The sequence below is a fragment of the Loxodonta africana genome, chromosome 16 (genome assembly GCF_030014295.1).
Source record: "Loxodonta africana isolate mLoxAfr1 chromosome 16, mLoxAfr1.hap2, whole genome shotgun sequence".
Classification (NCBI taxonomy): domain Eukaryota; kingdom Metazoa; phylum Chordata; class Mammalia; order Proboscidea; family Elephantidae; genus Loxodonta; species Loxodonta africana.
In genome coordinates this window covers 25,142,373-25,156,917 of record NC_087357.1, presented here as the reverse complement: position 1 = coordinate 25,156,917, position 14,545 = coordinate 25,142,373, and the positions used below count along the sequence as shown (strand labels likewise).

Here is a 14,545-nt window from a genome sequence, read left to right as displayed (position 1 = left end):
AAAGCTACGGGTCACAGCAAGCCCAGTGGAGCTACAAGGCAGCCTGCTACATAGCAGCTCAACAGTGAGGACGACAGCAGTAGCCTCGGGTAGCCCTGGGGTCACAGGGAAACTCCCAAGGCCCTTTTGGTTGGCTAAGCAACATTTCAAGGGCTCTGACAAGTCTGCAGGCTTCCCATGTTCTTGTCTGACCAAAGTCTTCTGCTGCCATCTGGTAACAAATGATGGAAACTCCCTAAAGTAACTGCTAAAGATAGTCTGGGAGACAGTAAGGGGCAATGACCAAGTGTTTTAAAAGCTCAGTAGACAGAACCTCGCTCTGGGGTATGACTGTGCCTTCAGACAAAATGAAGCCCCAGACTTATTAAGTAGTCTGTGGGAAAGGGCCCCTTTAAAAGAGAGCCCTGGTGGCGCTAGTAGTTGAGTGTTTGGCTGTTAACCAAAAGGTCAGTAGTTCAAATCCACCAGCTGCTCCTTGGGAACCCTATGGGACAGTTCTACTCTGTCCTGTAGGGTCACTTTGAGTCAGAATTGACTCAGTGGCAATGGATTTGGATTTTTTTGGGGGGGGTACTCTGCTTGGTGAGCTAAATACTGTCACTTGGTATAAACTTGCTGATGACTCCTAGGATAAGGTTAATTATGAGCCATATAAAAACTAATTGGACAAAAGAATAGCCCAGTGATTTGGGTAGACAAGGTATAGTAATGAACCATTGCATAGACCATCCCACTAGTCTATGCCCAATGTCATGGGGGTCAACTGTGAGTCAAGGGTTGACAAAACTTCTCCTTCTTCAAGGAAAACTGTTAACCTTCCTCATGCACTGTTTCCCTGAAACCTGATAAAGTAGAATATCATATGGGAGAAATGCCTCCTGGTTAATATATTATGTAGGCAGTAAAGGCTATGAATGTCCTAGAACTACCCTGGGGCTTCCCTGAATGCAGAGTGACTTATAATTGGAGGGTCCATTGCCAAGACTCCAGAAGCTGTGCCCAAGGGCCATTACAAGAGATATTGGCTCCTATGGGGCAAGTCTAAGCCAAGTGGCTCCCACGCCCACTTATATGGTCTCATTCCCTTTCACCTAAGCCATCATTTATGGAGGCTGGAGCCTCTGGGCATTGAAGACACACCTGACACTGTTCTGCTGAGATGTTGTTTCCTGTCCTGCATCCATCTACAAAACTGAATAAACTCATACCGGCAGAGCCCATCTAGGTCCTGTGTATGGGAATGTGTGGTTGAACCAAGCGCAACGATGGCCAAGTAGAGTTGCACAAGCACAGAGGAGAGCTAAACATGAGCCTGCAGGAAGTAGATGACCTGTCTCCATCACTCATCTGTGAGCTAGATAAGGGCGGAAGAGGCCTCTAACTGGGAGGATCCCCTGCCACAACTCCTGCAGAGGGAAGTAGAAGCATCCCTGCCACTCCTCAGTCCTCAGAGGCACTTTCCTCAGTGCCAAGCATGAGGCCAAGAGACCCCAATGAGGAGTCATTCCTGCCTCACGAGATCCACGAAACTCCCTGGAGTGACGGCAGTGGCTGCCTCAGGGCATCAAGAATGTCTTATTCCTGGAGTAACCCCACCCTGCTTGGCCCTGCCCTTGGCTCCAGTGAGTTATTTGCTTTTTGCCAGGACTTCCGACCATCTGCCTTGCTCTGCCCTCTAAAATTTGTGTCCTTCTGGCTTCCTGGTTTGGGAACCATTTTGTCTATCCAGTACTGACTATTCCTGCCCTGTTTTTGACCCTTGTTCCTGCTCTGACCTTGATCACCGTCCTGATCCCTCAAGTTCTAATCAGAGTCCCCAGACGTGCCACCTCACCTGGCCTCTAGAGCCTTGGAACCCACCCTAGGATCTGAAGGGGATTCAAGACCTATAAACATCTTGAATGCACTGACCCAGCCTCTAGGCTTGATAAGTGAGCACTGTTGTGCTTCTGGTTTTGTGAAGGGTTTCAAAGCCCCAGAGTGATCAGAGTAACAACGGAGAGGGTTGGTACCACCTCTCAATTCATCTGCGTGAAAACCCAACACACAACAACAAATTTTGCTTCTCATTCCTTAATGTTTCATGAAACACATGAAAACAACCTGGTATGTGTAATGGCCAAGAAGCCCCACAACCCATCTGGCTTTTTGTAGGGAAGCCACAGGCTAAACCTGCCTTGGTGCAGCTATGACTGCTGTCCTTCTAAATAGCAATCACATACTGCTCCTACCTACAAAACTCTACAGTACGCACAATGGCTGGGGAAGCACAACTAGGTCTACTCAAAGGCCCAACAAATATAGGAAATGCCACCATGGTCCTCAGGAGACCTAGAATTTTCAGACTCACTTGGCGTAGACTAGAGCTCTAAATTAAAAAGTGAGAATAAGGTAGAGAACATAGGATGGCTATCCCCCTCCCATCCCCAGTCTTCTCCATTACCTCTTTGTCTGTAAGAGAATCCACATCTATCATTTTGGTCTGTATTGGAACCAAAGTTAGAGGTTCAAAGGTCATGCTTCCCCGGTTATTGAAGTTGTACTGTGGAAAGAAAACAGAAACTTTTACTCTTTACCTCAGTGAACTACCACAAGGCCAGGCCCACCAGACATGATCACCCCTCAGAGCTTGGTGTAACTGGAACCAAGAGTCAGTTAGCTGGTCACTATTTTTAATAGGCACATGGGTGTACACTGAACACAGCTAGTGCTACCCTCCAAAGAGCTGCTCTGCTGCACAGTCAGAAGCCTGCGTCAACAGGAAAGCCATACAAAAGGTGTGAAGGAGTTCACGGCAGTGGGCCCACAAGGCTAATGCCTGCCTGTAACAGAGAGGAAGCAGGGGTAGGGCATGTGTTTGGGTTGGGGTCACCTTTGGTTCTGCTTTTCAAGATTGTGCTGGGGTATAAATTCCCAAAATCTTTCTTTTTTAACACTCAACCATGTGTCTGCCTTAACCCAACCACGCCCACCAGGTAGCATGTCTGTCCACTCCATCTGATATGGAATCGGCCAGGGACACACGAGAGCATGCAGGGTCTCTGCTCGATGCAGGGTCTTGGAGTGAGGTGAGAAAAAAAGAGGCCCCCTTAAAAATAGGACCTCAGCTTGGAAGCAGAGAGCAGATCCCTGTAGTCAGCCTCTTCGAAGGCTTATGAAGCTACTTCCCTCCAACTGTTCTATTTCCTTAATCACCAACAGAGGAGAAACAGGTCTTTAAAGTAAAGCATAGTGCCAAAACCCTGTGACCTCTTGTAATAGGGTTGGGAAAGACGATGAAACACCTTTTATTGCATGTGCAGCCTGACCCACAGTATAATTCAGGGTTTCTCAACTTGATAAAAATCACCTGGAGAGAATGTGTTAAAAATACAGCTTCCCAGGCCCCTCCCCTAGGGATTCCGATTCAGGGCCTGGGAGGGGCCTGGAAATCAGCTCCTTTAACAAACACCCCAGGAACAGGGGAGACTTCATGACATGCTGCCACTGACAAACTCAGAGCTCCAAATCACATCAAGCACAGACCCACCAGGGTCTCTGTGAACTCAAGTTAAGAGGTCCAGTTCATTAAAGATTTTCTTTCTGGCCTTGCAAGAGAGGATAACGATATCCAGGGAAGTCCCCAATATCAAGGTTTCGCTCCTCCATGGCTCAATTTTGGCCCCAGAATAGAACACTTTTGGCTCCAAAGACAAGTCTTCATCGTCCTACACTGAGGAACACAGGAAGTCAAAAGATAAAGAAATACCTTGGTCTTCACAGGAACCACCAGGACAACATTCTCAATGCGAATTCCAAAGGCCCCATCTTCATAATAGCCTGGCTCTAAAACGAAGCAAACCCCAAATGAGAGCAGCCTACAACGGAGACCTACACACAGAGCTTTCATTCCTGGGATGACAGCCCCACCCAGGAAGGAGAAGAAGACACATGTGAAAGGCCCACTCAACCCAGGTGCCGGAACCCCGATGCCTCCTCCCAGCTGGCCACTTTTAACAGGCACATGAAGCACAGAGAAAAAGGCCAGCAGTTACTGAAAACTGGCTACAATAGCGAGAGATCCATTAAACAAATTACAGTGCATTCCTGTAAGACGCTGGATGCAGCCATTAAAATATATTCACAAAGACTGAGAAAGGCAATATATTAAGAAAGCAAAATAGAGACCTTCTGACCAGTATAACCTCAATGATAAAAAAAATGCATACTTATATCAAAGACCAAAAACTCACATCAAAATATTAAGTCAAGTTTCCCCTGGGTAGCTGGATTACAAATGATTTTCATTTTCTACTACACTGTTCCATAGTCTCACTTTTTCTAAAATGAACATACATCACTCTTATAGTCAGAAAAGTTGTTGTTTCATTGAAGGTGACAGGAAGGGAAAATTATTTTCAAATTGCCTTAAAATAATTTAAAAATAAGAACAAAGAGCTTTCCAATACGAGCTGGAGGATTCACGCATATCTCTACGTGAGGGTCACCTACCGTCAGTGACAATCATGCCTGCCTCCAAAGGCTCATCAGAGAACGTTTTATAACTGATGCCACAAGGACCCTCGTGAACATTCAGAAAAGACCCAACACCATGTCCTGTTCCATGCAGGTAATCCAGGCCAGAATCCCATAAGGCTGAGCGAGCAAAGGAGTCAAGAAGGTGGCCTGAAAAAGAACCACGTGATGCTATTTTTACAGTACTTTTCAATTTACAAAGCACTTTAGAGATTAGATTTATTATGTCTGTCTCCAGGAGATAAAACAGAAACCAATGAGTAAAATTTACTGGACGAACGTTTCAGTTTCACCCCAGCACAAGGAAGAACTTTCTAATAAGCGAAGCCCCTGAGGAGGGCAGCTCCCGAGCTACCCTGGAGTTCAGTCAGAAGCTGGAGAACCATTCATCCCGGATGGTGGTGAGGGGATGGATGCCTACAGCAGGTATGGGCTCCATTAGATGGCACGTAAGCTCCCTTCCCAGCTCTGAGATCCTAAGATTTCAGAATTACAAAGACAGGAGTCTGACCAGACTGCAAGCAGGCAGACAGGCACAACAGATGAGGAAACTGAGGCTCAGAGAGATGAGTGCTTGCCCAACCTGACCAGACTCAGGGCCCAGGTCTTGTGAACACCCAGTCCAATGTCCCTTCCATAAGTCTTTGGGCAGAGGGGTATATATCTAAAGTCAGGATGCCGGTAAAATAAATCCCAACAAGAACCCTGGAAGGAGGCACTGGCCCATCGCCGAAGGGCCGAGGTGAGGCTGCACCACTGTCCACGAGGCCCCGACGCCCTCATGCCCGGTTTGCCCCATCCTGGGAGCTGCCCACATGTTTCCTCCAATAGCATAGGTGGTCAGGAGAGCAGTACACCACTGACATGTGGCCCAGTCCTAAGCCTGGCTCCCCAGGAGGCCCTCTGAGCTCAGTCAGCGGCCAGGAGACTACATGCAGCAGCCCATGTGCCCAGCCGGGGCCCGAAGCAGGCTAGGGGCTGCCACAGTGAGAGATAGGACATGTTCTTCCACTCAAACTGAGACATGCTTGATTCCTGAACAAGAAAGAGGGCCACCACATGGCAGAAGGAACCACCTACCTTTGGTTCCAGTCGGGAAAACGGCTGCGCTCACAGCTATGTGACCCTTGAGGACATACGTGAAACATTCCTGCCAAAGAAAGCCCAGAGGGCATGTTGCAGAAAGGGGGTAGATGCTTTCTCAGCTTAGTTCTTGCCTGTTAAGGTTTTTAGCAATGTCACAGAGAGAACTGGGGTAAAAAAGAAAAAACCTGGTGGAAAAAAAAGCCTGGCCATGGGGCCAACATTCCAGAAAATCTTGAAAGTAAAAAAAGAAAGCTGTCAGAGAAATGACCCCACAGAACCTTGTCCCGTGATGAACATTCTGACATGCTCTTGGTCATGTAAGCCCCGGAAAAGCAATAAAAGGTACTGATGATACCAGCTAACATTTACTGAGCAATCCCTCTGTGTCAGGCACTGTATTACATTTAACCCCATGCTTCACGGTGTAGACATTATTGTTATCCTCACTTTACAGAGAAATTAAGTAGCTTGCCCAGGCCGCACAGTTCCTAAGTGGCAGCAGCTGACCTCAGAGCCAGGCCATCTTGCATCAGTGTCCAGGCTCCTTACCACCATGCTATACTCAAGGATGGCCCTCACTACCCGGACAAGAAAACTTCTGTTCAGAAGGTTATGTGGTTTGCCAATAAGGTGCAGAGTCAGGACTAAAATCCTACAATCCTCAATTTGGTCTGGGGCTCTTCTCGCAGCACAAGGTCACACCAAGAGTATCCTGGACACAGGGTCCAAACTCCTAAGGTGCTGGTGCCCACAAACAGACAAGGCAAGAGGCCAAGACTATGAACCTTGCCCCATTGCATCTCATGAGACCTTCTTCCTTGGAGAAACCACCTGAAGGAGCTCCCCATGGAAAAAAGGTTTACTCAAGAGACTTGGCCAAGGTTCATTGAGCAGTAACTATGAGCCAGGAACTCACTGGTCTCATGGGACTTTCATGACCAGCCAGACAGGTGAATACTGTTTTCCTTGTTTTGACAGGCAACAAGTGACTCATTCAAGGTCAGGGAGCTGGGAAGTAGCAGAGAAGGTCTAAGGCCAGGTCTCTGAACTCCTGTACGGATCTACCTCATAGCTGTTTCCTTGTTTCCATGTCAGACACACCAGTAACTGAACAGTGTCTGTCATTTCAGAGGGTTCCTAGAGAGTTAAGCCACTGAACTTGAAAAAAAAGGATGGATGGGGTCCTTTCAGAATCAAATCTAGGTACTGCTTGTAAAGCATATATTCCATTATCCCACTCCCACCTTCAAAGAGATTTCCTGACTCAACAGAAAGACCAAAGCTGTTTAAACCTGAATCTGAGCTGCCCTGGCCTAAACAGAACGCTTTTAAAATTTCTCCAAATGGCTTACCCTCCAATAATTAACTAAATGGAACCCATAAAACAGATAAGCCTGACTCCACAGTAATGAGCTATTTTATTGTCCCACATACAATTTTGTACTTATTTATACAATCCCTTTTGATAATAGCAATTATCTTCTTAATTAAGCAGAGAGGGCCTCTCAAGTGTTTTGCTTGTACCTTACCTTCTCATAGGCTGTAGGGGTCCCAAAATGCATGGTCCGGGTCACATCTGTGGTTCCATCCCTGCCCAAAAGAAAGGACAGGTTAGTTTTCAGTCAAAATAAGCTTTTGCCTAAAAATGAGACAGCAGGAATACAAAGATGGCCCATTGTGTGGGCATGAACTTGGCCAGCCCCTGACACACAGACTCTTGGTCTCCATTGCGAGGACTGCTTCATGGGAGGTACCATCGCTGGGTTATGAACCAGTGGGAGGAGGACAAAGTAAATAGAAGCCTATTTCTAGCAAAAGAGGGCTGAAATCCAATACCTCTTGTTCAGATGACATGGGGCTTACCGGACAGCGACCCTGAAAACACTGAGGTGCATCCGTTAGAATACCCTCACCTACATCCCTGCCACAGAAAGGATAACTTCTGGAATTCCACTTTCAGAATTCCATTAATCAAGTGATCCCAATACCCTGAGCTCATTTCATAATTAGGTTCTCCATTAACCACGCTCCCAACTGCCGGGGGTATGGAGGCTTAAAAGATGTTGCTCTGGACCACCTGTTAGTCCTGCATCCCTTTGCTCTCAGTGCAGATGCCTGTTCTTACCCCTTCTCACAGGTCCCACTCAAGGAGACCAACTCAAACGTAAGTCCTTCTCTAAGAAACTATTCTAAAGGATGACTGTAAAAACGGCAGGACATAAATAAGGAAATTCAGAAATTCAGGGGAAGCTCTTACTTATTGACTCATGCAAAATTAATCCCTCACTTGACAAGGCCCTAGGGGAGCTGTAAATACAGTTATGGGCAGTTTATGGGCTGGGGTAGAATCTCTTCTCTGGTTCCGAAAGTTTGCTGTATTATTTATTTAAAACGTAACAACTTCCTGCTGGGAACTAAACATTTCTATCAAACAGTCTTAAGGAAACAGAGACACAACTGGGCTATTTCAAACGAGGGTGAAAAAAAGGACAAGACAGGGGAACCAGTCCATTAGTGGCCGGCAAAGAATGAGATTACCAGCTGTTTGTTCTCGGCTGGAACTTGGCTTGTCAGCCTACTCAACTGCCTCAACCCATCTGAGTCAAGTTCTGTGGCAGCCCAGTTCACTTACTTGTATTGAGCACCCGAGTCAATGAGGTACACCTCATCCAGGGACAAGGTCCTATTTGTCTCAGGGACTGGCCTGCAAAAGTTAATTAAAAGTTAATTATTCCAAAAATATAAACATTCAGTGACTCTGGGGATAAGGTATACAAGAGTTCCTTGTACTATTCTTGTGACTTCTTTTTAAGTCTGAAATTGTATCATAAAAATACATTACCCAATAAATTAACTATTCCAACTAACATTAACTTTCTACTGTTCTAAGACTCAGCAGAACTATCTCCTCTATCAGATAAGAAGCTCAAGGAAATGGAGAATAACTTATATTTCTTTATATCTCCCTCTGTTTGTGTCCGGAACAAAACATGTTCGAGAGAAGAGCTGCTAAAACAGGCACCAAGAGAATCAACAGGCCCACGATGGAGTCCCACGAACTGGGAGGAGAGCACCCCAGGGTCAGAGCGGCGTTCACTGGTCTCAGGGATCCGAGGCCCCTGCTTCAGCCTCCTGCTCCTTCCCTCAGTCCTGACCCATCAGGTACCTCCCAACTTGTTTCTCAGACCACCAGACAGGCAACGGGTGAATATCCCAATATGGGATAAAAAATAAAAGGGTTTTGCTGGGAAAGGAATGGACCACGATACTCTTACGCGCTGGAGTTGTTTTTCACATCAAAGTGAGGTGTTCTTAAAAAGTGATTCACTTTCCCTATGCCATTTTCCAGGCAACATCACTGTGCTGGGAAATGCCAAAAAGGATGACAGCACTCCCAGCTTCCAGCTGCTGGTGAAGGGAAGTCCTCCTTCATTTCCGGGGGCCACCCCCTCCTCAGCAATGAGGCCACCAATGGGCATATGAGGTGAGCAACTAAAACGGACAACCAGACAAGGGCCCAGACCTCTAGGGCACTGGCTTTAAATGGGTTTCTAAGAGACTGCAACGAAAAGACTCCAAAAGAGAAGCTAATTTCTCCCCCCTTGGTGTGAAATTTTTTTTTTTTTCTTTCTTTTTCTCTCAGCAACCTTTTCCAAATTATTTCATCATCGTTAACACAAAATCACTGCCCCCCTATGCTTCTCATCTGTCTTTTGGAGTTGCTGTTGTCAAGTTGATCACATATAGATAATTCTTTAAAAGCATATAATGCTTAATTGCCTTAATGCCTTCATTTTATATAAAAATTCTAGGATAGTACCCAGCCAAGACATTCATCATCTGAGTTAAACATAGAACAAAAACTGAAGTCCCCTTAATATTTTCATGTGAGAGAACTGGACTGTCACATCTTGACTCTCTCCCCCATATGCTTCAAAATCTGCTCCAAGACTAACAATTCAAAAAACAATTATTAAAAAAGGGGAAAAAAATCTGTGCCCAAGTATAGCACACAGAGACAGAACGGAAATATCGTTTCATGGATGACACACATCACAGATGGGGAAGCCCAGGACTCAAAATGCCCAAAGCAAAATGATTTGAGCTGAGTGAAGCTGGGGCCCAATGGCCAAACCTAACAGCATTCCTCATCATCTCCATGGGCAGATGCATCAGTCCTGAACACACCAGTCCCTCTCTGGTCTCATGGTTCAGCCGTTTGCGTCCATGAGCTCTTGGAGACTATCCGGGAAAAGTTCCCACAGACTGGGATGCCAGGCTTCAAGCCCAGAAAACCAAAAAAAAAAAAGCCAACCCACTGCCATCAAGTCGATTCCAACTCATAGCAACCCTATAGGACAGAGTAGAACTACCCCATACCGTTTCCAAGGAGCACCTGGTGGACCTCTTGGTTAGCAGCCCTAGCACTTAACCACTGCACCACCAGGGTTTCCCTCAAGCCCAGGGGGAGGAGAAAATCAGTTTCTCACCACCTAATAATAAAGAGGTTTTTTGGTATGAAGGTGATGGAGCTCACAAGATGTTTAGACCAGTGCATCAGGAAGGCTGCCACCAGGAAAGAAAAACATTCAAGAAGTCTGATCACCAAAATTTAGGGGTTATGAATACAGCTCCTACAGCCTCAGAGAGGAAAGCAGAACCCATCTGACTACACGTGGGGCATCTGGAGAATGGCAACACCGCGCATCTGAGTCCAAGAGGAGGCTCTCAAATGGCAGAGACTTGGGGATTTAGAGAAAATAAGGCCTCAAAGAAAGTAACAAATAGGGGCTGGCAAATCTCAACAGACACGCGGAGGTTGGCACAGCGGCCTCTGGCAGAATACTGTCTCTCCCCTGCTCAGGCTCCTCTGCAGAAGCGACAGCAAAGCCCGGCAGTGTGCGCCTCCGCATGCCTTACGCATAGTGAATGATGGCGCCGTTGGGTCCCGTACTGGAAATCGTTGGGAAGCTCAGGTCCACAAAGTCAGCCTGTTGCCTGGAACAGAAAGGCCAAGGTTGGGGGTGGGGGACGATGAATGTGGAATATGACTGCCCCTCCTCCCCCCGCATGCGCGCGCGCACACACACAGGCAAGGTGGCTAAATGGTTTTTTACTGTGCCAAAATTTAGGGCCCTCCCAGCCTCATTTAACTGGCCCTGGGAATCAGCACAAGGCCCATGGGTCTCCCAAACCATCCTTACCTACGAAATTCCTCAGCTTTGTCAGCAGCTGAGATCTCTGTCACACCACCTTTGGGAACCTACGAGGAAGTTGCTTATAAATCATCTGGTGAGATAATTAAATTCAAGTGCATCTCTTATACATGGCATAAGCCAAAAGCTTACTTCTTCCTCAATTCCCTTATCCCATGGTTGCGCCGCAGGACACCGCTTATGTCTCTCATCTTTAGCAGGGAGGGGTTCTCCAAAGCCTTTCACCGAAACCACCTTAACAGAAGGGTTTCTATCCATTTAATTTTGTGCTCAACTATTTCCCTCAGTATTATCACATCCTAAAGGGTCCCAAATTTAATATATCCAAGTTTAGAAATTCAAAAGGATCTCCTCTTAGGAACTCATCCCAAGATAATCATCCAAAAGAAATATAAAAGATAAACGCAAAGACATTACTGCAGGATTATCGATGATATCAAAAGATTAACCTAAACATTTCAAGATAGGAGAAATGGGTAAATAAATTAGTCTAGCCAAGGGATGCCATCTCCACTGGGATCATTTTTTAAGCCCTCCCACCACACAGAAAATGCTCATGCTATGATACTAACTGAATATAATAAAATATAATGCCATAGCTGTACACTGAGACGTATAAAAATGCTTTACGAAAATAGATTATAAGGAAATACAGGGAAAAAAAGAGTTACATTTGTGGGAATAAGGGTGACGTTTTCTCTTTATATAATATTTTAATAAAGTTTAATAACACAAAGAAATCACCCACCTGCCAACTACAAGGAGTGAAAGGGCAAGAAACAAATGGCCAAGTGTCAATTTGATATAAAAAGTTTTACGATTTAAACTGAAGGTCAAAATGTGCAAAAAGATTATAATCTTCTAACACTATCAGCTCGCTCATAATATTATCATAAGGGTCATTTTTACACGGTGAAATCCCCCTTAGCTACAAGATAATTCCCTAGCCCAAAAATGATTCACTGTGTTACAGAATTTCTTCCTGAATCCTACAATTAAAAAGAATTTTAAAACTCACACACACTAAAATTCTAAAAAGAAAAATTAAAAGAGCATCAAAGTTAAATCAAGATCCTATACCTCGTGGTCAACAGAGCACGGAGAAAACCAGAGTTAGAATCATATGTAGATTTTTTCTAAATACGCTATACCCATGTGTTTAACAAAGACTAAGAACCAACCTCTTTCTCCAGCCAGTTAAAGAGTTCACAGAGGGCAATGGCATCTTTAATCTGTGCAAACAATGGAGACATTTTTAAAAGTTATTACTAGACATCAGATGGCCAGATTCAGAGCCCAGCCTGCAGGGTCCTGGCTGATTAATGAGATACTGAGAGACGTCTGCAGCTACAGAACCAAACCAGGAGCAACCAGGGCTTCACACGCGGGCACTGACTGCAAGCCAGTTTGCAGCATTTCCCCTCATCAAGGAAAGAGCTCCTCTGCCATTCTGTGGTTCAGGCACAAACAGAAAGGGGCCCAGCCTCAGACCACAGGCAGCTAGCTATGCCAGAGGATTGGAGTGAACTCCAACCCTACAGAGGCCAGGAAAGACAGGTCACTGTCAAAGACATCTCTGGGCCCCGGATATTTCTAGACCTACCCTTGACCCTGAAACCCAATCTGGGTTTTTAAAAGGCTTCCTCCTCATTATCTACACTATTACCAATATCTCTTTGTGTTGTGCCTTAAACTTTGTAAAGATCTAGCCCACTGAGTATCTTATTTCATTTTCTCATTAACTCTGGAAGGCCAGGAGAGCCAGGAGACTGAGGGTAAGAGGTTTCATACAACCTTGTTCCAGGCTCAAGGCCGCAGTTGGTAAAGTAGCTGGGCCTTCTGCCAACCACACACCCCTTCTTCTGCACAGGCTACTCTACTCACATGGGCTCGCCTCATGCCTTCTGACTCGGCTGAGTTCTTCACAGCTTTAGCGATGCAGATAGGGGTGTAAGGCATACAGCAGCGATGATCCTAGGGGCAGAGGGCAGTAATAAGGGAAGTCAAAACTGGTTTCACTTACCTAAGACCAAGACAACCACCTCTTTACCCAGCACAACACACTTAAGACAACTCAATTTGAAGTGTTTCCCCCCCGGACCCACCCAGCTGTCCCCCAGGGCCTCAAGACCAGCTGGCCCTTTTAGTTGATGAGCCTGAGCATGACAGGGGGGCTTGAGCTCATCCAAAAAGAGAAAGCACATCAAACAGCTATTTCTCTTCTCTCTCCCGCCCCCTGAACTCTTTGCAACTACTGGCAGCCAGCCATCAGCAAGATATTGCTTCTCCAGGCCTCCATGGTCGGTGGTCAGAGTTCACTAACTGATCAAGGCTTGACGGAAATAATCCCCTTCTTGCTGCACAAAAGGGGCTCCTTCCCGCTTTCTGGGGGGATGCACACGGCCCCATGAGGGAAATCTCTGGCCCCTCCCCCTTCACACTCAGCAATCACACCTCAGCTACTGTTAATGGTCTGATCATAAAGGGCTGGACAAGACCCTTCCCAGTTTAAGAACAAGTCAGAATCCAGCCCTGTGATACAGGAAAGGGGACTCAATGCCGTCTTGTGCTCACACAGCACTTCTCAAAGGGCATCATTCTCTTCACTCTTCTTAGTCTCTCTCTCACATACTCGCCCCTCAGAAAATCAGGAAGGCTGGTGTGAACCCCATTTAGGTGTGGAAGTAAAGCTCTGAGTAACTGGGTGGCTTGTTAGAGGTCACACACAGTGTGACAGCGGCAGGAATGCAATGGAAAGCCAGGTCTCGAGGCCTGCCCTGGGCTCTTCCCAGGTGGCCCACTGCTCAGTGGAGAGGACATCGCTGGGCTTGCCATAGGCAATGCAGCAGCCAGAGGCCCAGGCACCCAGGGCAGGACAGCAGAAAAGGCTACATCTATTCCACTTCTGCCCCACGTCCTAATTAATGAGGAGACAGGTGTCAGCTGCTTAGCACTGCCCAGCAGGGGCTCAGTAAAGGGTGGAGCTATCACTATCATTTGACTTTTCACAAATCCCCAACTCACCAAGCTTCCTGAGGCCTCAGGTCTCCTTAGCTATAAAACGTGGTGGTGGGGGATGGGAATGGGGTAGAGAAGTATTTTCCAAATTCAGGCACTCTGATACCATCTTCATGGACTCTTATTTACTTAATACTTTTCTTTCAACCACCTTCAAATCAATTTGCTTTATTAAACTCAACTTGTCCTTAAGAAATAATTTTTATATCATGGTCTCATATGCTATATTTTTCTAGCACACGCCAAAATGCTGTTAAAACAGATACATTTAAATAACCAAAAATCAGCTCTCATGCCACTCTCTGAGAAACACAGGACGAGGTCCTTCAAAGCTCTAAATTCTCCAACTTTCAATATGACTCCAGTTGCAGAGGGCTCAGTCAAGGGGATGACTGCTTCAAAGACAAAGCCTCCCAGTGCCAGAGCAGGTAGGGCTGGCAATTGGAGTATGACAGGGTTTAGGGCCGAGGTGGGACCACCAACCTTGGGGATGGCCTCGCTCACGGCATAGCTGGCCTTGTCGCTGACCCACACCTTCTCCCTCGGGGAGAGGTCAGCACACAGGGCCTGGAGCTCGCTCAGGATTGACTTGTAGGGAACAACCTGGATTCTGTATTCAGCTTCCAGGCCCAAGTCAAAAAGCAGGTGTTCCTTCACATTGGGGTCGTCTATGCGGTCGCCGTCAATGAACAGCCTGCAGAGGGGCCAAG

The 14,545-nt window shown here is 46.4% G+C and overlaps 1 protein-coding gene across 3 annotated transcripts in view; it reads right to left on the bottom strand.

The window, feature by feature from the left end:
* Window positions 1-14,545, bottom strand: part of XPNPEP1 (X-prolyl aminopeptidase 1) — a 66,368-nt gene that overhangs the window by 1,702 nt on the left and 50,121 nt on the right. For all 3 annotated transcript variants that reach the window (XM_023546748.2, XM_064269341.1, XM_064269342.1), the window contains 11 exons: window positions 14,319-14,529; window positions 12,702-12,791; window positions 11,999-12,049; window positions 10,806-10,864; window positions 10,522-10,599; window positions 8,234-8,305; window positions 7,131-7,191; window positions 5,596-5,665; window positions 4,492-4,665; window positions 3,749-3,825; window positions 2,444-2,542 (listed from right to left, as the gene is read on the bottom strand). In XM_023546748.2, the coding sequence (XP_023402516.2) occupies window positions 2,444-2,542; window positions 3,749-3,825; window positions 4,492-4,665; window positions 5,596-5,665; window positions 7,131-7,191; window positions 8,234-8,305; window positions 10,522-10,599; window positions 10,806-10,864; window positions 11,999-12,049; window positions 12,702-12,791; window positions 14,319-14,529 (1,042 nt within the window). The remainder of the gene's footprint in view (window positions 1-2,443; window positions 2,543-3,748; window positions 3,826-4,491; window positions 4,666-5,595; window positions 5,666-7,130; window positions 7,192-8,233; window positions 8,306-10,521; window positions 10,600-10,805; window positions 10,865-11,998; window positions 12,050-12,701; window positions 12,792-14,318; window positions 14,530-14,545) is intronic.